Source organism: Haliaeetus leucocephalus, unplaced genomic scaffold (genome assembly GCF_000737465.1).
Source record: "Haliaeetus leucocephalus isolate CR32 unplaced genomic scaffold, Haliaeetus_leucocephalus-4.0 Scaffold151, whole genome shotgun sequence".
NCBI lineage: Eukaryota > Metazoa > Chordata > Aves > Accipitriformes > Accipitridae > Haliaeetus > Haliaeetus leucocephalus.
In genome coordinates this window covers 15,839,439-15,858,789 of record NW_010972587.1, presented here as the reverse complement: position 1 = coordinate 15,858,789, position 19,351 = coordinate 15,839,439, and the positions used below count along the sequence as shown (strand labels likewise).

The 19,351-nt window shown below is 44.2% G+C and overlaps 2 protein-coding genes across 2 annotated transcripts in view; one reads left to right on the top strand and one right to left on the bottom strand.

Annotated features, from left to right (window-relative positions):
• WDR91 (WD repeat domain 91) overlaps window positions 1-289 on the bottom strand; it is an 18,203-nt gene extending 17,914 nt beyond the window's left edge. The window contains exon 1 of the mRNA XM_010561991.1: window positions 137-289. Within this exon, the coding sequence (XP_010560293.1) occupies window positions 137-289 (153 nt within the window). The remainder of the gene's footprint in view (window positions 1-136) is intronic.
• A 2,281-nt stretch (window positions 290-2,570) lies between these two features.
• Window positions 2,571-14,882, top strand: STRA8 (stimulated by retinoic acid 8). The gene is made up of 7 exons (XM_010561990.1): window positions 2,571-2,664; window positions 4,097-4,181; window positions 4,583-4,735; window positions 7,835-8,117; window positions 9,407-9,483; window positions 11,139-11,250; window positions 14,808-14,882. The coding sequence occupies exons 1-7, from the start codon at window positions 2,658-2,660 to the stop codon at window positions 14,880-14,882; spliced, it is 792 nt and encodes a 263-aa protein (XP_010560292.1). The 5' UTR covers window positions 2,571-2,657.
• Window positions 14,883-19,351: the final 4,469 nt, after the last annotated feature.

The following is a 19,351-nucleotide window of genomic DNA, read 5'->3' as shown; positions in this document are numbered from 1 at the left end:
ATGAGAAGGGGGCCGGGCCGGGCCGGGCCGGGCGTGGCGTGGTGGGACCGGCCGGTCGGTCGATCCTCCGGAGGCGTCTGGCGTGGGGCCCTCACGGGTTTCCCCGGGAAGAAACAGCAGGGGCAGGCGTTCTTACCTCTAGGCCGTACTTGCGGTCGGTAACAGGGCAGGGGGCATCGGTCCGGTTGCCAGGAAAGGGCTTCTGAGGCGGGCGCCTTGGGGCTCTTGTCAGGCCGGCGGGGTGGCTGCAGCGGGCCCGGCTGGGCGTGGATCTGGCCCTGTCACGCATGTAGATGTCTGGTTATCGTTGCCTGCTCTGATGTCACAGTTAATTGGGGGAAAAAAAGGCGATGCTGTGAAGAAGTCTGTCTTTTAGTACCGTCGGTGGGAGCGGAGGAGTCTCAGCGCTTTGTGAAGCCGAGCCCTGGATATCCCATGGAAATGGAGCATCAAAGCGTTGCGGGGAAGGGTGCAGGAGGTGGGAGGTTTGTCTCGGCTGTGTTTCGTGCAGCTCAGTTTATCAGCAGTAGGTGAGGTTTTAGTCAGTACTTACAGATGGCATCCTCCAGGCAAAGAGAAGATTTCAAACCCCATTATTTCCTACGGAAGAATGATCTGGAGTGCTCTTGTTAGTCACCCTGAGCTTTCCTTTTTTTGTCCGTCCTCTACGCAGGCTGTAAGATTTCTTTTTCTTCACTTACATATTTATTCAGTAGAAGTAAATGTTGCATTGCAGCTTTTGATGGAGACAGCTGGTGACTGTAGGAAGACACATGCCAGAGTGAATCCCAGTCCCCTGACACACCTGCAGGAGGTGGAACCCCACGTGGCAAAGCGGCGCTTGGCACAGGCACGCCACCGGGCTACGCTGGCAAGACTCTTCAGCGGATTGCGGGAAGCTGTTTTATCCCAGCCAGACAACTCAGCCTTAAAGGTGCGGAGCAGTCACTATTTCTCTATGCATAGCTACTATACAAGGGTATGTTTAAATTTAAACAGGTTTATTAGGATGATCACTGTATCTTCATGGGTGCCAGTGTGTGTGTAATTTCACTGTGTGCAGCTTTCCTGGATCTCTTTTACTTTAAAGCTGCCAGCTCAGCGTAAGCAAATTGTTCACTTTGTAGTCTCTGGTCATGGGTTTATCATGTGCCTTATCTGCACTTTTATTACAGGGGTTTTGCAGCTTCTTTATAGCTTTGTGGCTTCTTTATAGTGTTCTGGAAACAAACCAAGGGATCCCATGAGGAAGCAGAATAGTGAATGTAGGAACAGAAGAAGTTGTAGGGGAGGAAGTAATTCATTCAGCGTTATGAAGTGCACTCTGTCTTCAAGACGCTCTGGAAAAGTAAGTCAGGAAAAAAGCACTAGTACTGCTTATTGGTCTCTACTAAACTAAGAAACTATTTAATTGACCCAAAATGCTACTGAAAAGATGGATATTGCCATGTTCAAGGCAGAGGAATAAACATTAGGAGTCCTTTTATCCTCAACTCTGCCACCAGTTCATTTAGTTAGATTGGGTACTTTCAGTTTTCCAGTGTGTAAAATGGAGAGGGTAATGACTGTTTGGGACAGGAATTGTCCTTGTAAAGGGCTTTGAGGCTCTGAACATGCAAAATACTGCTATCTAGGGCTGGTGCCTGCTGAGCTCTTGCCTCTCATGCAGGTTGAGGTGAGAGTTCAGTTTGCCATGTTCTGAACAAGATGCAAGTTAAGCTCAAGTCACCATGATCTCTGAAGACAAGACTAAACACATACTTGTTCTGTCTAGTCTAAGGGGACTGTCTCCACATACCAAATCTTAAAATTGCTTTTTCATAGTATCATGTGCCCCTTGTGCGACTTTTGGGGGCCAAGGAAGTTCAATATCTTCAAGAGCCTAAATACAGAAATTCACTTGTAATCCTAGTGTTTAGTGCTGGCTAAAATATCCAGTGTGAAAGCTCTGCGGGGTAGACATCCTGTCTAAGGTGATTGTGGATGGTCTCACCAATTACATAAGTCTTGAAATATTTTTGAGATGTGTATGCTTAAATGCGTTGCCCATATGTTCGCAGTTATGCTTACTATAAATGATGAAGGAATGATGTGCAGCACTGAAGTTATTCCAGTTAACATCAGTGTAGCCGAGAGTAGAACATGGCAAAGGCTTCTCCTAGCTAAATTCTCATGGGAAATGATTAGTAAAGTCTGATGCCTAAAGTTGGTAGACATCCAAGAAGACTTCACAGCATGGTATTTCTGGACATACTTCAAGAAGAGAACGATCCAAATAAGACCATTTGCTGATGAAAGAAGATCAGAGTTAAGTAGCAAATGTCTATGTGACTGGGTGTTCTGTGTATGTAATGCATAATATATGCCCAAATATTTTTATTCTATATTTAAGTTTGCTCTGGTATTAGTTCTTTCCCCTTTTCATATGGATAAGGGTAGCTGGTGAAACAACACAGTTGTTTTCACAGAGACATCAAGATAACTGAAGGTCAAAATGAAGGAAGAGTGAAGAAAACAACCAAGGCATGTTAAAACATGAATCTAGTCAGAGCAGAGAGCAATCAGTTCTGATTTCTTCTTATGTTTAGTATCAGGTTTTGCGTAAGGCTAAGAAATCTATCCAGAAGCTGGAGCAAACCTTGGGTTCTTTTCTGAAGATGAAAGGTAACTGTATGCAAATATTTGCCTTAGACAGAGTGCCTGGACTTGTTTTTTATTTATTTCTTAAATAGAGACAGATAGGTACACAGCTGAGCCCATTAAAGCATTAGAGCTAACTGTGGCTTTAGTTGTAGCAATAAAAAAGGGATAGTGAAAAGTCTGTCGACCCACTAAGCCCTGCACCTCAGAAATCCCCCTCTGACTCTCAGCCATTCCTACCCCCTCCCCAGCCTAGGTGAAGGAAGGAACAAGTAACTCCTGCTATCCCATGGCAGCAGGCAGTTCAGGCAGAGTGCCCTTGTCACCCTGCTGCCGATTCACCCCCAGCAGATGTGGGGCTGGCATGGGTCCCCAGGCTGCATGCTTGGGCTCCCACTGAGAGGCTGCAGGAGCGTGTGTGCTCCTCCCAGCCGCAGCGACGTGGCACAGTGCAAGTCACAGCCGTCACGAGCACCCAGCGTTGCGAGTCAAGCACAGCCAGAGCTTAAATTTCGGCAGGCTCTGGCGTGAGGTAAAAAAGGACAGAGAAGCTGTTGAGGATTTCCTAGTATAGGAAGGGGAAGCCTCTATTTAAGAATTTACTCTGATAGAAATGGGTAAGAGGGATGCTGCAGCTTGGTGGGTCATCTTCACGCGCTCCTCTGTTACCACCTGTGACACCATGCGTCACGCTGGTCTAGCATGTGCTGTCCGCAGTTGAGGCAGCTCCTGCTGCTGGGCTTCACGCCCTCGCCAGCGTGCCTTCTGTTTACTGATGCTGGCCACTGCCTCCAGGGATGGCAAGTAGGCCAGGGGGCTGATGGGGTAGAGACTTTGGGCATACTTCTGTGTCCCTTCAAGTGTCCAAATTAGCGTCAGCTAGAAAAAAACAATGCTATTCATGCAACTTGCACCTCCAGTAATTTTTGTCAAAAGTCCCAGTGCTTAAAATAAGCAGTCTCCTCTGAACCCACATCCTTGGATAACCCATAAAAGTCAGTCATAGGTAGAAGCAGTAGTTTGACAGAGCAAAATTGAAGGGGTAACTTCCCCTTGTATTTACTTGCATATATGTACAATTCGTACTGCTTGTGAATCATGGGTTGGTTGTCAGAGGTTTTTACGTGCAATTTCCTCATTATGTGGCAATCACAAAATACTGTGTTGACTAGTGCTTGCCTGGACTTTGATTTGCTGGTTGTTTTCACCATCAGTTCTGTCAGACCAATGTTAGGAAGAAGGCATTGATTCTAAGTTCCTCAATGATCTTAAACTCCCAATAATGCTAGTTACATTGTAGGAGGGGCAGAAGTTTCTCCTTTCACATCATTTTTGCCTGACAAAAAGCTCTGGCTCGTGAAGAACCAGTTGTTGAAATTATTCTGTTTGATTGGGGCTGAGAGAGAGGGAAGCCAAAAGTGCCACTGATGTGACAGTACCTTTCTACTCACAACAGAGTCCTTCAGTCTGGAGGATGGGAACCCGTCCAGCTTGGAGGAAGTCAGGGAGGAATATGTCAAGAGGCACTTCAGCAATCACAGGTAAGGGCTTATACCAATCAAGGAAAGATGATAATACTTTGCATTTGCTTCCCTCCCAGCATCTCTGAACCTCTTTGTCATTGTTACTGAATTTTCAAGCAGAGGCCTTTCATCGTGAGGAAAAGATGAAGAGATTTCACCTGGACCCCTGTAATCCTGTACAGTGCAGAAACACTTTAAGTGTATTGTTGGTCTCATTTCCAGTCAGTGCTTGTATTTCCTTTCCCTTCTATGTAGCTGATCTCCACCAAGGACTTCTCATTTGCTGGCAAAGCGAAAGGAGGAGGAGAAAGCTGGCTCGGGAAGAATGGCCCTGGACTCGGGAGTGACCATGACAAGGACCTTATTAATCCAGTTAAGAAGTTGCTCATGTGGCTTTTTTTCCTGTGTGTTCTTTCCAGCACTGCATCAGCCTTGGAAGCTGTGAGTGAGAGTGACTCTACCGTCTGGCATCTGATTGGAGAATGTGAAAAACAAACACTGGAAGAGGATGGGAAGCCAGAATTGATCCAGTCTTCAGAGACTTCATCCCCAGATCTGGTGGAATTTGAACGGTAGGTGCACCCCATGTTGCCTTCAGTTTTTTAACTTGTTGGCATTAACACTGTGCATCCAGTCACTGCCATTCATGCAGCCCTGCTGGAGCCTGCATCTGCTTTGCAGAAGCCTTGTGCCAGCAGCTTTGGCCCTGCTGGTGATGAAGCTGAGCACCTCCCCTTACCTGTGACTTGCATGTGAATGGACTCCTAGCGTCGTAGCAGCCCCTAGTTCTCCAGGCCTTGGAAAATCCCTGAGGAAAGACAAAAAATTTCTTTCAAGTGTGTCAGTCCCTGTGTGGCCATGCCTTACCACTCTCCATAGGGCTTGCAGAGTAAGATGCAACATACCTGCTAACAGTAGTGGTTTAACAGGCAAGCTCAGGTGGAATAGGAGGTTATTCATCCAGAATGATTTATGCAGGTGCCTGTCCCTGTGTGTTTGTGGTATCAGTACCACTATCAAGCTGTATCCCTGCAATGGGGCTAGGTTTTAGGAACGTAGGAATTGCTGCACCAGGTTAAATTCTCAAGAGTCTAGCTATGTGTGTTCTGGGGAGGTGCAGGAACCAGATGTAGGCAGATACTTTCCCCCACAGTGATGTTCATCCTGCCTCTAATGGCATTGTTATGAGGAGCATTGTTATGAACACACTTGCTCCTTCCAGAAGTAGACCCATAGCTCCTGGCAGCTTGGAGTACCTTTTTTGTTGGATCGGAGCAGGGTAAGGCTGGATGGGACCAGGGAAGATCATGTAGTCCTCAGCCTGCGGGCTGCAGAATAATGGTGGTCAGAAAGCACTCCTCAAAATGCAACATGGGAAGGTGGAGGGGAACCTAAACACTTACATGTGTGTTACATTTATAGCTAGGGGGTGTGAGACTGTAACCCCCTTTAGGATCAGCTCCTAAGTGCCTGATTCAGGACCTAAAAAGGCCACTGTTCTCATGTCAGTGGTCCATGTATTTTAGTCTGGGGTTGTAATGGTAAAATTACTGGGTTTTTTCAAAGTTATTGATATCTTAAGACTGAGTACATTATTCATCATATTCTTCCCCTTGCTGTCAGACAGCACTAGGAGGTACTTAGAGGTCATGGATGGTTTTCCTAAAGGATAAATTATCATTTCATCATAAAGATTTGAGAAACAGGTGGATGTCTAATCTATCCTGTACCATCAAGCAGAGTCAATTTCACCCTAACCGTTCCAGAGTTAAGAATATGCAGTGCAGGAGAATCCACAGCTGCAGCTGGCATCCTCTTCCACAGCGTCACCACCATAAACAAAAACTTCCGCAGTTCCTTCTTCTCTTTTGCTTTGAACTGGTGCTTATTTATAAAATTCCCTTGGATTATTGAGTTTTTCATCAAACTGAGACTGCAGCTGTGCCAGCAGATGGCACCAGCCTCCCGCTACTGTTCTACTTTTGCTCTTGTGAGAATCAGAGGCGGCTGTGGTAAGGTATCATTTACAAGACCTTGAAAAGTGCTGAATCAAGATTTTCTGGGGGAAGTAAGCTCTATTCATCAAAGACTGCACAACAGAGCTGTAAACACCTGACTTTCTCCTTCTTCACTGACAAGGTAGAGCAGGGCCTGTACTGTGTGGACTCTGGCACTTATGCTACAGTCTTATGGCAGACGGCAGCTGGTTCGTAGCTAATTCTCAAAAAATGATCTTTTATAACAGGCATAAAACAATAGAGACTCTTCAGCAAAGAAAATAACAGGCTTTTGGTGATTGTCCAATCACATTATTTGGGCAGCATCAGAAATGCTTTGAGCTTCAATGGACTAGGTTTTTTTTTCCATGTCCAGCAGCAGGAGCTACACTGGTAGGACTACACAGTACTCTGTCCAGTGCAAAACGTGGTTGTCTCCTTGCAGCTGGGAAGAAAATAGTGAAGTCATGGTTCAAGCTTAGTTTCTTTAGCAAAGCAATCTAGTGGTGATTCATATTCTTCTGTTTGAGAAACTCCAGATCCTTTGTTTGGAGCTGGACATCCAGAATCCTTAGTGAGCGCAATACCTTACATGAGAACACTTATTCCCCTTCCGGTATTTTGTCTCCAGCAATAGTGGAAAATACTCCAGAGTATCGAAACTGGAGTTTAAACATATTTATACTTGCATGCAGAATTATCTTAAGATTTTCAGTATTGATTTGCTGCAACAAGTAATTCTTGTCTTTTTTTTTTTTTTTTTTCCAAAAAGAAAAGGCTGAACTCCTTTGAGTTACTTTGTTATGCAATACTGTTCAGTTAATCAGGAAATGTGCTCATTTGGGACATCTTCCAAGGAATCATTTTGAGCCCAAACTTAGTAACAATGACTGCTGTTTATAGAACTCTTGGTTTGTACTCCTTTGATCTTGTTATTTTCATCTGAGACGCTCTAAGCATGTAATTAATGTAAAATAACCTTCAGTGGTGCTTTCCAAAGTAGACATTCTTATCACTGGTTCACTGTGTCGCACAGTGCTAAGAGATGAAGCGGGCTCGTTCTGAGATTTAGTCACTGGGTTGAAATTGCAACACTTGGGTTCCGTTACCAGTTTCACTACAGACTGCATAGAAGTAAGTCTTAGGGATGCATTTCCTCATATGTAAAATGGAGGAAATTGAGCTCCCATGCTTATTTAAGTCAGAGCATCCAGGCCTGGGTAGTCTCTTTCAATCTGCATGTATAGTACCTAATATGTCAGGATATGACCTCAGCCAACGCTTTTAAGTGTAGTGCAATGCCAGTAAAAGTATAAAAAGTGACTTAGAGTGTAAAAGCCTCAGGATACAAAGGCAAGTAACTCAAAATTTATTAAATGCCAGAATGAGGTTTGCCTGTGCAACAAGTACAGCCTGCAGCGCCTGGAGCTTCTGTTGTAAGGCAGTCCGCTGAGGCTGTGGCTGGAGCCTGTCTTTTGCAGATGAAATCTTGGCAGAACAGAGCTGCTAAAATCTTCAGTGTTGGGCAACCTTCAATAATTGTATGGAGTCTTAGAGAGGGGAGACAGTGAAGTAGTTATGAATCAGAGCTATTCCCCAGTCTCCTGCTGATTTACAGTAGATGGCTGTCTCGTAGCCTGCTCTTAAGAGGTGCTCCCTTTCCTTTCCTTACAGATACCTGTATTTTTATAAGCACACAGTGGACCTGCTGATAGAGCATAGAATTGTTTGCACTGAGGAGGTGCCTCTTCCTGAGGTCTCCACAGCTATTTCCCACCTCTGGCAAGAGCTTTCTGAAGAAAGGAGAGACAGCATCTTGCAGTACTGTAGCCAAAGAGATTTCCTCATGGATCCTAAGGCTGCTTGTCAAGAGCCTGCATGCACTGAAGGTAGTGTGAGGGACAGCCGACATAACAGTGAGGAAGCCAGTGGTTCCTCAGTCTCCACACCAGAGGAAGTAAGTGCTGAGTAACATACATGGTCTGCCTCTGAAACTCCAAGCCTTCAGATGCTAATTGGTTCTGCAGCTTTTAATTGGAAACATACAGTAGTTGTGATTAAGCTTTCTCAAGACTACTTGAATGCATAAGTGGAGACAATAAGCAGTCTTTGAGTAAACGCCTGCACCAAATTCTCTCTTGGTAAGATACACAGCAAGCTATAGGAGTGCAGTGGTAGTAATCCTGCTAGTCTCCACTGACCTGTAGAGTGTCTGTGCTAAGTAAGAGTTAAATTTGCTCTAACTTGCTCCAGGGGGAGGGAAAAAGAACATGAATTATACAGTTACTGTGCTGTGCAAACTCTCCAAGAAGCACAGATTATCTAAATCCAGAAGGAATACTGAGTTTGCCAAGGCCTGCTGTGTTTTGGGTTGGGTGGGTTTTTTTCATCAAAACACTTGGTAGCAAAGAGAAAGTATTTGTAGACCAGTTCCAGTGGAACAGGGCTAATGACTGCCTGTGCCATGCATCTCTGCAGATCCAAGAAGTCAGTGACTGAGTAGACCAGGGCATTTGTTAAAAAGAGATGAAATAACAGCCAACTCTTTGTAAACTGCTCCTGGAGCACTGATTACTTAAGCAACTAGCTGCTTAAAGATGTGTAATTTTATTAGCTGCAAAGGAGGGACAGATGTCTACCTTTAGCATATAAGTAAATTGCATTGACAAGTGCTTTTTGAGTCACAGGACACAACTGATATTGCTGACCTTAGGAAATGTCATGGGGATGTTGTATGTACAGTACTTTCTGGCACAGAAAATGTGTGAACTGCATTATGGCAGAGTGAACTAATGAGCTTATCGGTCTGTCACAGGATGCATCTTAACTCATTTGTAAGCCAGGTTGCACACTGGAAATCAGATTTGGGGAGACTGGCTGGTACAGCTGAGATCTCCAGCCATAAGCAGCAGCCCACAGTCAGGTCTCTAAAGCACTGATACAATTCATGGTTTTTACTGATTTTGGGGCACATGTAATGTTAAGTCTAATACCTAGAGGTTGAAGCACAGGCCTAAGGGAATGGACTAACCTTGTGTTCCTAGTCATGAAATACAGTTATTCCTATTATTCCTGTCTCCACAAAACCCTCTTGGTTTACTCTGTGTTTACTCTAGCTGTAAATGTACCTGTTAAATGGAAAGAAAAAGTATCATGCTTTTAAAGAATTCATTATTAAAAATTATGCCCTAGGTAAAACTTTTAGGTGGCTGGATATGTTGACATCTGAAGTGTTTTCTCTGATAGGTAATGTTTGAAGATGCATTTGATGTTGCTGTTGGTTTCCTTGACAGAAGCGAGACTCAGGGAATGTCTAGCCAGAGGTAAAGTACCAACTCGCCCCTTTTGCTAGACAAAGTAAGTTAATAGCCCACTGTCAATACTCCATGGCAAGTTTTCTGTGTAGCAATGCAATAGCCTAGCTTCCTTTTTTGTGCCTAATTTTTAGTAAATGGTTAGAAAAGCAGCCTCCAGCAATTGTGCTTGCAATAATACTGTCTCTTAATGTACGAAAGTGAAATTATTAGTAGGCATTTATGGCAGAATCAGTAAGAATCCCGTATTAAGAGCATCACTTCAGGATAACTGAGGTCCTTCTGATTTTCTTCTTTACTCTGTGTAGCTTTCCATCTTTTCAAATTACAATATTTGTAATGTTTTCATTTTCTCTGTCTCACTTGCTAGGTCTATAAGGACCATAAGGCCTTCTCTGGATAAGTCAGTTAATCATAAACTGTACTCTCATTTAATGAGACAAAAAATGATAATTTTTTAACACTGTCTCAGTTACCTTTTTCAAGTACCCTAATTCAATCACAAGGAGGTGATCAAGCTTAAAGTGTGGTTGACCTGAACAGTAACATCAAAGAAACACAAGACCAATTAAATAATAACATCTCTTTCCTCTGCAGGTCAGATGAGTTATCTGAAACAGAACATGTCAGATACAAAGCTGGCACTGCCTTTGATTTTTTGCAGTGGACCAAAGAAAGGAAAGGGTTGCTTTCCTCAAGAGGAAAATCACATTATGACTCATCTTTTATGCGTTCTTGCTACTTAGTCTTCATTAGGATTGTTTCACTTTGCAAATAGTGTTTTTAATCTGTTTTTTTAAATCCCATTTTCTACTTAGTTTTCCATATTTAGAGAGTTCTTCAGTGTAAATCTCTTTTTCTTTCACCAGCATTCTACCTTGCACTTTCAGAACAGAATGAATGGAAATAAGGTTGTTTTGGCTGTTGATCAGAATATACTTGAATACATAATAAAGATTAAAATAAGACTATGTATTCCTTAATACTGCAGTGTATTGCCATCATCTTTGCAATCTGTTTTAGGTCCCAAATTAGATCAGTATTTCAGTAGTCAACATTTCTTTTGTTCCCTTCCTTCCTTATCACTCTGCCTTGTAATTCTGGACAGAGGCGTGATGGCAGAACTTTGTAAAATCCCAGGGAGAATATAGAGTTGAGGTCCAGAATGAATATCTTAGCTTTTTGCCAGTTACCTGTTACCTGAGTACAAACCTGCCAGTGATAGCTAATATGTCATTTCATGACCACGTGTTACCACATTCACTCTAAAACTTTACAAAAGAAGTCAAAGTTGTTCCTCTGAACAACCCTACAAAATATACTGCCAAATAACCATTGTTGCTCTCTGTTATAATGCATATATACTTTTCCTCAAAACAGTGTTACTATAGCTGTCATGTATCAGTGGATCTCTTTGTTGTTTCTGGTTTCTTGTTTTGCTGTTTCTGTTCTTACATATCTTCCTTGCATTTATTAGACAGTATCTCGTCCATACGTCCACCTCCATTCCCCCCCTTGCTTGGCTATTGTCTTTAATATCAGAACCGTCTTGAAAACAATTTTAATCTTTTTTAATTTATAAGTAAATTGTGGAGGAAAGAAAGTAAGTAGGAGGAGAAATGAGGGAACAGGAAATTAAATATAGTATCTGGTTCCATTTTCAGTTCAGCATTTGCAAGCTGCACTTCTGAAAGTCCAGAGGATCACCATGGACTCTATCTGCAGATCACTGACTTCCTGAAAAGCCTTTTCTTTGCTAATACACAGTTTTGCCAGGTAAGCTTTGCCAAAGGATTCTTTATAGAAGGAGTAATGTATTTCAGTCATTGTCAGAAAGGGATTTCTGTTTTCTGTGCTTCTGATCATATTGTCCAGAATCATTACAAATAAGAACTTGGGGTTCATCACTTCAGATGTGTCATTCCAAAAGGTCAGTAGAATTGCCTTTGTACGAGGCAAAGTGCGAGGGGTTATTACTGCTTTGAATATTATTCAGAATGGCAAATGACATGAGGAATTATTTTTTTTTAATTGTTTGCATGAAAGTTCCTTGTGGAGAAGCTTGAGTGATCTCATCTGAGCAGGCAAAGCTCACTTTGCAGTTCTCATTAATCCCCGGCCGCTTCATTCTGAGCTCAGTAGGACCACCTTCTGCTTGTTTGGGTGCCAGGTTCCCTACCCTGAGCCGTCCGCGGGCAGGCCTTGGGAGTAGGGTATTCGTGTTCTTGAAAGAGCTGATAAACAGCTGCTGAGCTGCCTCTTAACCTCAGCCTACTGTTGCAGGTTTGCTGATCCAGAAGTCGTTGTGTTTGCATTGTTCTTCCTCCCCTTCTTGCCCTCCTGCCAAGGACGTGGCTCAGAGCTTGCACATGGGTGGAGGACTGAAAGGGAGATATCCCTCAGTCAGAGCATGCTTGTTTGGGCTCAGAGTCAATTGTATCTCCACAGTAGCCACTGTTTTGCTATTTTCTATCACCTAGCTTCTACCCAGTCTCTGTTACTTGAGCAGATGCTCCTTTGAAGGAAATCGAGTGTTAGCGATGAGGGGTAATTAGGACAGAACACAAAGCAGAAACTAGTGTTGCACTACTATCTGAATCTATCACATAGTGACTGCTGGGTGCCATTTGGTTCCACCATCTCAGGGAGACAGTAGAACTAGAGGAGGTGCAGAGAATGACAGCAGGCACAGCAAAAGGCATTAAACAGAAGCTACCAGAGTAGGACTCTTCTGCAAAAAAAGACTGAGGGGTACGGTGAGAGAATTTTGATCCTAAATGGTGTAGAGTTGGTACACAGAATGATTATTCATTGTGTCTAACACCAGAAGAACTAGAAAGCACTCAATGAAATGAACAAACAGCATATTAAAAAATACTTGCGCATGCAAATTACCAGATTTAACTGCTGGGGCATCAAACCATTGACAGTTACTAAATCTGAAGGTACAGATACAATTTCCATCTCAGAAGGTCCTCACAGCACAGTTTGCCGTAATGTGGGAGTATGTATTGTGGAACAGAGCACACTGGATGCACAATTCTTGCACTTTCTGTCTAAACATCCACTCCTGGCCATTGTCAGAGACCAGCCACTGATCTACATAGCCCTTTGGTCTGTGAATAGCTATGTTCTTCATAAGGGCAGCACTCTTCCTGTGTTTATGTAAATGACCGTGAACTGAGCATGCCTAGAAAAGAAAGAAAAGCTTTAGGCAAGATGCTGTATTTTCCGGTTTAAAATTTCTTTATCATGCCTGGCAGCATTAGGTGGACCCATTTTGTCCTTCTGCTTGGTGCTGCATTGTTGTATGTGAGCCCAAGTCCATCTCACTGGTCCCAGATGAGGTGGTATGAGAAGAGATAGTGTCTCTTTCTAGCTTTAAAGAGGCACATTTGAAATAAGACTAGGAGAATGGGAGTGATGGGAAGGAACACAGGCAGTAAAAGAAGCTGTACTGCAAATTGGCAGTTGACTCAGCTCTGTGGATCCAAAAGGAAATAAAAGGCTGCGTGCACTTCTTTTAGGCAGGAACTTTGAGTTGTCTGTGATAAAACAATAAAAAGGGAGTTTGAGCAGAAATCACCCAGGCTAAAGATAATATGAAGGTCACAGTCTGTTTTGGATTAGATAACTGCAGTACAGCACATCTAGAGAGTCCTGCCAAGAGGAAAAAAAAACAAAAAAAAAAAAAAAAAAAAACTGACAAAAATTTTTTGTTTTGAGAGCAGAAATTCAGCTCCATCTCAAAACAAACAGATTGAGGCAGTTATGGAAGTGGTTGCAGAGTGGGGATGGGAGATGTTCCACCTGGCTTGAAACACACCAACTCAAGCAGCAGCAGAGAGCTCAGTCTGAGCTACATACCTTACCCCAGAAATAGGGCTACTCAGAGCATTGGAGACTCCTGAACTTCACAGGGAAGGGAGGCCTTCCTGCTTATCTTATGGGTCTGACTGAACCCCTGCAGACCATTCCCCCTCCCTTGATATCGTACTTGTGCCAGTGCTACACTAGCTCAGGAGTTTGGGCAGTGCTGGGATAAATTATCCCAAGGATAAAGTGATGTTCTGGTGCACTGTGCACACACCTTGTAGAAGATAGAGAGGTGGTAGCAGGTACATTACCAAGGCAAGGCATGTGATGTGCACCTGACTGAAATACGAAAGGCAGCCTACGGTCTCCTTTCCTTTCATCTGCAGTGCTGATGAGGTGACGGTTTTATTGCTGGTCATTACACGCCAGCGCTATGTTAAGCTATTTCTGGTTAACTGTCCAGGTACACAGTACTACTGTCGGCTTGTGTATGTTCACTGTTTCGTAGTCACAGCTCCACTGAGTGCAGCTCCTCTTGAGCCGCTGCCCTGGCTCTCAAGGCTGCCAAGGGCATGCACCCCACTGGTATAAAATGCTTGAGAAAGACTCACACAAGAGGAGGGAGGAAATCATTTGGACAAGGAAAGGGAAGGCTCTTAAAAGGACAGCGACCCGAAAATGAGAACAGGAGCATGCTTCCATGGTACATGGTAGAGAAATATTTCTGAGCATGAGATTATTTAAGCAATCTTGTCATTTTTCAAGAGCTGTTGTCTTATGGTCACATCATAAAAGATGCTGGGCAGCAAAGGCAGTAAAGAATTAATTTAGATTGAGGTGCAAAGGTTTTACAATATCTAAGTGAAAGACTGGGGTTTTTTCTAAATAGCACTGAGCACCTTTGCATCTTCAAAGGCACATTTTCTTTTAAAATTATGGATTTTAGATGAGTCACTTGACAAGCAAGTGGGATTTAGTGCTCCTTAAGCTATATATTTTTTAAACAGCACCTATTTTTAAACACAGTCTTGTCCTAAAGAGTCTTGCATCAATGCAGAAGGTGGACTAGATGAACACTTTCATCTCCTAGGCTTTGATTTCTCAAGAGCCACTTTTATTCTCTGTAAGCTGGTGAAAGAGAAGGCCATTTCCTTCTGTTGCTAAAAGAGCAGCAAACTCTGAAGTCAGTAGAAGTTAAGGCCTCGAGGAAGCTCTCATATCTTCAGAGCCTGTTACATGACCCACTTGCTACCACAGTCAGTAACAGCTGTCTAAATGATGTAAATAGTCACAGGGTGGAGCCCTGTGATTTTAGAAAGAAATTGGTTGAAAATTTGAGCCATTCTTCATCAGGCGCCTCAGGCACTTGACAAGTGCTGGTTGCTGATTCAGAGAGGAAGGAGGGCTCATGGCGCATTAGCTGACAAACAGCAGCATTTGACCAACCCACTGTATATTTGAAACATGGTCAACTCCTGTGTTTTTTAATTCTGCTTGCCTTTGGGGGGGGCTTTCAGGAAGAAGATCTTCAGTTCGATTACGAGACTGTGATGCTGAGGTGCACTGAGACCTTCGATGATGAAGATTTCTAAACAGTATCTCTGTCTGCTAATGTTTTGCCAAGTGTTGCTAGGTATGCCAGGCACGTGAAGAGACTGCACCTCTTTCAGTGAAGCCCCTCTCTGAGCAGAGTGTGGAGACACTGTGTTAAAGTGGTTTGTTACCATTGACTTCCCATTCCCTCATCAGTGCTTCTTGATATATCAGTTGAGTAATTTATACCCTTAAAAGTTCCAGGTTTTAGATATTTATAAAATCTTAAGAAATACTTTTGTCTATTGCTTTTTAATGTTTAACCTCACTTCACAAGTAAACTGAGGCATGTACAGTTAAGTGACCTTGCCTAGCATAAGCTGTGGAAGAGCTGCAGAGAGGTGACATCAGTGACAGCCTGCACACCCCCAGAGGATGCAGGTCTCAAACTGCAGCCTGCAAAAATCACAAAAAGTGCCCTGCACCCTGGCAGTGATTACTTTTCTGGTGCAATTTTTCAGCTCGGGCTGACAAGGAAAGAGGGATTTCCTCACAGAGAGATGAGTCTCTTCCATCTCTTGATGAGGACAGCAGCAGTGGTCACCCACTCCCAAATCACCCAGAGAAGTGCAGGCACAATAACACACTTTGGATTATTTACTTTTGCACGGTGTGTAAAGCTGAGTGACCAGCCCTGAGCCATTCTGCCACATCTCATTCTTTGATGAGTAGTGCTGCTCAGATAGTATCTCGGAATTAAAAATGCTATGAAGATGAATAAAATCCTTCACATCTCAGAGCTATCATTAAAGGCTTTCTGCAGATTTTGACAGATTGTATTGACAGTGGTTATGCTAAAGTCATGCTAACAGCCATCACAGAGAGAAAGGCTAAAAGTTCTATTTTAAAATCTAAACTAAAGCTGGCATGCCCAGGTATCCATCAAGTCTACAGCAGCCAGGCTTTTAGGCTGAATCCAAGAGGGCTGGGCTGTGGCACAGCTCTGCCTTGGTGCGTAAGAACATGCTACATGCAGCTGTATTCAAGCAAACACATTTGGAGCCTAGTACTGAAGTACAAGGGGAGAATAATTCCTCCAGAGCACCTTCTGTCCCTGCGGTTGAGGCTGTGGTAGCACTCCCAGGTGGATATTTGCCAGGCTGTTGTGGTTGGAAGTGGGGGTCCTAATTGTAGATGCTGTTTGGGTCTAAGAGCCCCTCTGAGTTCTCCAGGTGCAGCCTTGCCTTTCCCTGGCATTTCTAGTGTGTTTCTTGTGTACAGGCTATCATTGTTCTGAGGCTATAAGCAATGCTGGCTCTCCTCCTCCTCTCCCTCGAATTCCAGAATACCAAGCATGTGCATTCCCTGGGCAATCTGGCTTTTAGGACACATGCTGGCTGAAATACAGGTATAGACTTTGCAGGGGATCCAAGGTGAAATCATTCTTTCCTTTAGCTAGTACAAGAGACATACATATATATATATGTACCTACAGTAGTAAGTGTTTACATTAAGTTTCTGCCCATGTTTTCTTATCTTTGTGTAGTTTTGGAGGGAAATATGTTAGTTTTTCTCAGGACTGAGGATATTTTTTCTACAAGTTTTTAGCTGTAGAAATCATACAGAGTTCTCTCACCTCCAGTTCCATTTGCCACACAACGTTTGGTCAGGTTTGTTACATTAATGATTCTTTCACCATGTCCATCTTAATTACTGCATCAGCTGAGGTCAAACTTGGCAATACTGGCATGTGCCGTAGGACAGCGATGTGAGTAGGTAATGTTCAAGGGTTAACAACCTTTTCTTATTAGCCCTTCATCCCCACCCTTTTGAAGGCCAGTCCAGAACAGAAGTTAAAACAGTAGAATATTTCATTTTCAGATGACTTTCAGCCTGCCATCTACCAGGGGAGACAGTTTTAAATGGACACCATACACTATTGTAGATGCATTCCCTTGATCATCACACGTGAGAGCTTCTGATGCTTCACCAGGAGAAGTTTAGGTGTAAGACTGGCCTGAACATTAATGTGAAACAACAGGTGTGAAAATGATAACTCCTCCAAATGGTAGCAGGCTTTGTGGGAGGTGTTATGACATTAAGGAGAACATGAAGAACACATTACTTTGGCTCCTCCTGCCACATGATCATAGTTTACAAGAGTGCAGGCCTGCCTGTGATGTGGGAAGGCAGTTTCCACTCCTGCAGAGCTGACACTACACAGACAATAGCTGCTCTGCCTTGGCAGGGAAGCAGCCTTAATTCCTGCGCGCGTTATTGCTACGTGTGCGCTCAGTGGTTGGTCTGGTGGAAACTTTTCATGAAAAAAAATCTGGAAAATGTAGGCTAGCAGGCTACTGGGGCAGGGCGGTGGGAAGGAGTTGGAGGCAGAAAGGCAGCAGGGAGGGAGGAGTGGGAAACATGAATGCATCCATAGAAGTACGGCTGTTGCAGGGGTTTGGGTGGACCAGCCTGAACAGGACAGAGTGGGACCCAGTACACGACCGCTGTGCTGCAGCGTGGCAGCCCCTCACTTTACAACACATTGAGCGTAACATAGGGCAGTCCTACTGCCCAGGCCACGTCTTCTTGTGAGAAAGCTGTGAAAATGAGCCTCTGATTAGTTCTGGAGCAAGTGCACCTAGGTAAAAGCAAATACCCATCACTGGGTCTCCTCTGCCAAAACAGCAGGAGCATCTGCCTGGACTTCCCAATTAGCTGTCTGCCTCTCTGCAAAGCTGCAAGCAGTGTGACCACACACCTGGTTGAAATCAGTAAGTTTTACTGCACTTGGGACTCAACAGTAGCACGAAGGGTAATAATACAGTTGACAGGTAGCTGGCTGTTCTCCAAGCAATCTGGGACAGCCCTCAAGTGTTCAGTTTTACACTTGAGGATCCTCTGATTTTCATTTATTTTCATTAAGTAGCAAATAAGCAGAAGCTGTGTCCCTGCGGTGCAAAGCCAAAGCTGTTTCCAAACCTCAAGTGGCCACATGAAGCTGGGAGGAGTGGTGGCCCCGCAGCCTAACCCCTGCCTACTTCGTTTTAAAATTTGGAAATGTCCCCCTGAGGCAAATAGAAGGATATTTTATAAACATATAACAAACACACCAAAGGGTGGGATTTTAAAGGACGTTTAGGAGCCTGAGCTTGAAATACGGACGTAAACAGCTTCTGAAAAACTGCCTTCTAAGCCTTAGCACCAGCAGACACAGCTTCCCCCCCCAAGCCGTCCGCACCTCCTGGGCCATAGGATGCGCTGGCGTAGGAATGAGCCTCCCCTGGGGATGAGGGCCCCCCCCTCATGCCAGGAGCTGTAAAGTCATGCCCAGCTCTACTCCGAGGAGCTTGCAAGCCAAATACAGGATGGGGACGCAGGCACGGCAGCAGGCTGGGAGAGCAGGGCAGCGTTCTCCATCCTTGGGGTGGGGAACAAAAAGCCAACTGAAGACTGATTTTTGTAGGAAGCCTATGCCAATATTATTTTTTTTAACAGGGCTAAAGCAAATCTAAACCTCTGGCACTTGCCAGCATCCTAACATGTCTTACGAGGAGAAGCAAAAAGATACGGCTGCAGCCTCCACAGAGCTGACACAGAGCCAGTAAAATTACTGAGGGTTCCCCGCTTGTGCTTCCCACCTTGCTTTTTCCGTGTGGGGATCCCAACCATAGCACCAGAGGAAATAGTCTTGCATGGAAGACGGAGCATCTGAAGGCCGTGTAGTACGGCAGGTTTTGGCCCTGTTGGTGCGGCTCGCGTACCTCGTTCATTAGCCGTGTATCCTGATCCCATCTAAACCACTCCTCGGTGTGTGGCGGGTCTGGCCAGCAGGAGCCTGGCAGCTTCAGTACAGCACAGGGGAAGAGGGTGATGTAGACTAACGACTGGCTTTCACACACGTGCTACAGCACAAGTACATTCGAGAGTGATGACGAGTAAGACCATGGGTTTGTCTGCCGGATCCCCTGGGAGCATAGGCTGGCTCTAAAGGAGCTTAGAGACGTAGTCAAGGTTGAAGAAGATACCAGAGCTGAGATGCCTGGGAATAGCCATCTCTGTTAAATCTGTGATGGGGGGTGGGATCAGATATACTTAAATGTACAAATCATTTTTTCTCCCAAAGACATAACAACCACAGTCTTCAACGGAGGCACCCCAACCTGCCCGTAGGAGCAAACTACTTTATACCATAATGTTTCCTCCCTTAGGATCCCAGTGCTCACACAATTGATCTATCCAGGCTTCATTCACTCCCAAAGCAAAAAAAAACCCCAACAATATATTACTTACCGATAAAACAAGCCACATACCGCTACAGCTGCAGGATGGGACTAAAGAACAGGACTGTAATAGGCATGAGGAATAAAGGCTTTTCATTGAAACCACCAGGTTTTGTTCAGTCTTGAGACAAGAGAGCGAACGGGGCATTGTACCATGGCCTTCAGCTGTCCGATGGAGGGCACAGAGAAGATGGGGTCAGATTTGTATCGGAGAACAGTGACAGGACAAGAGGCAACAGACACAA

Excerpts from the sequence above, each read along its gene's own strand:
- STRA8 (XM_010561990.1), top strand. Across the intron at positions 4,182-4,582 it reads AGGCACTTCAGCAATCACAG|CACTGCATCAGCCTTGGAAG; the intron begins GTAAGGGCTTAT and ends TGTTCTTTCCAG. Across the intron at positions 9,484-11,138 it reads CAGGGAATGTCTAGCCAGAG|TTCAGCATTTGCAAGCTGCA; the intron begins GTAAAGTACCAA and ends TTCCATTTTCAG.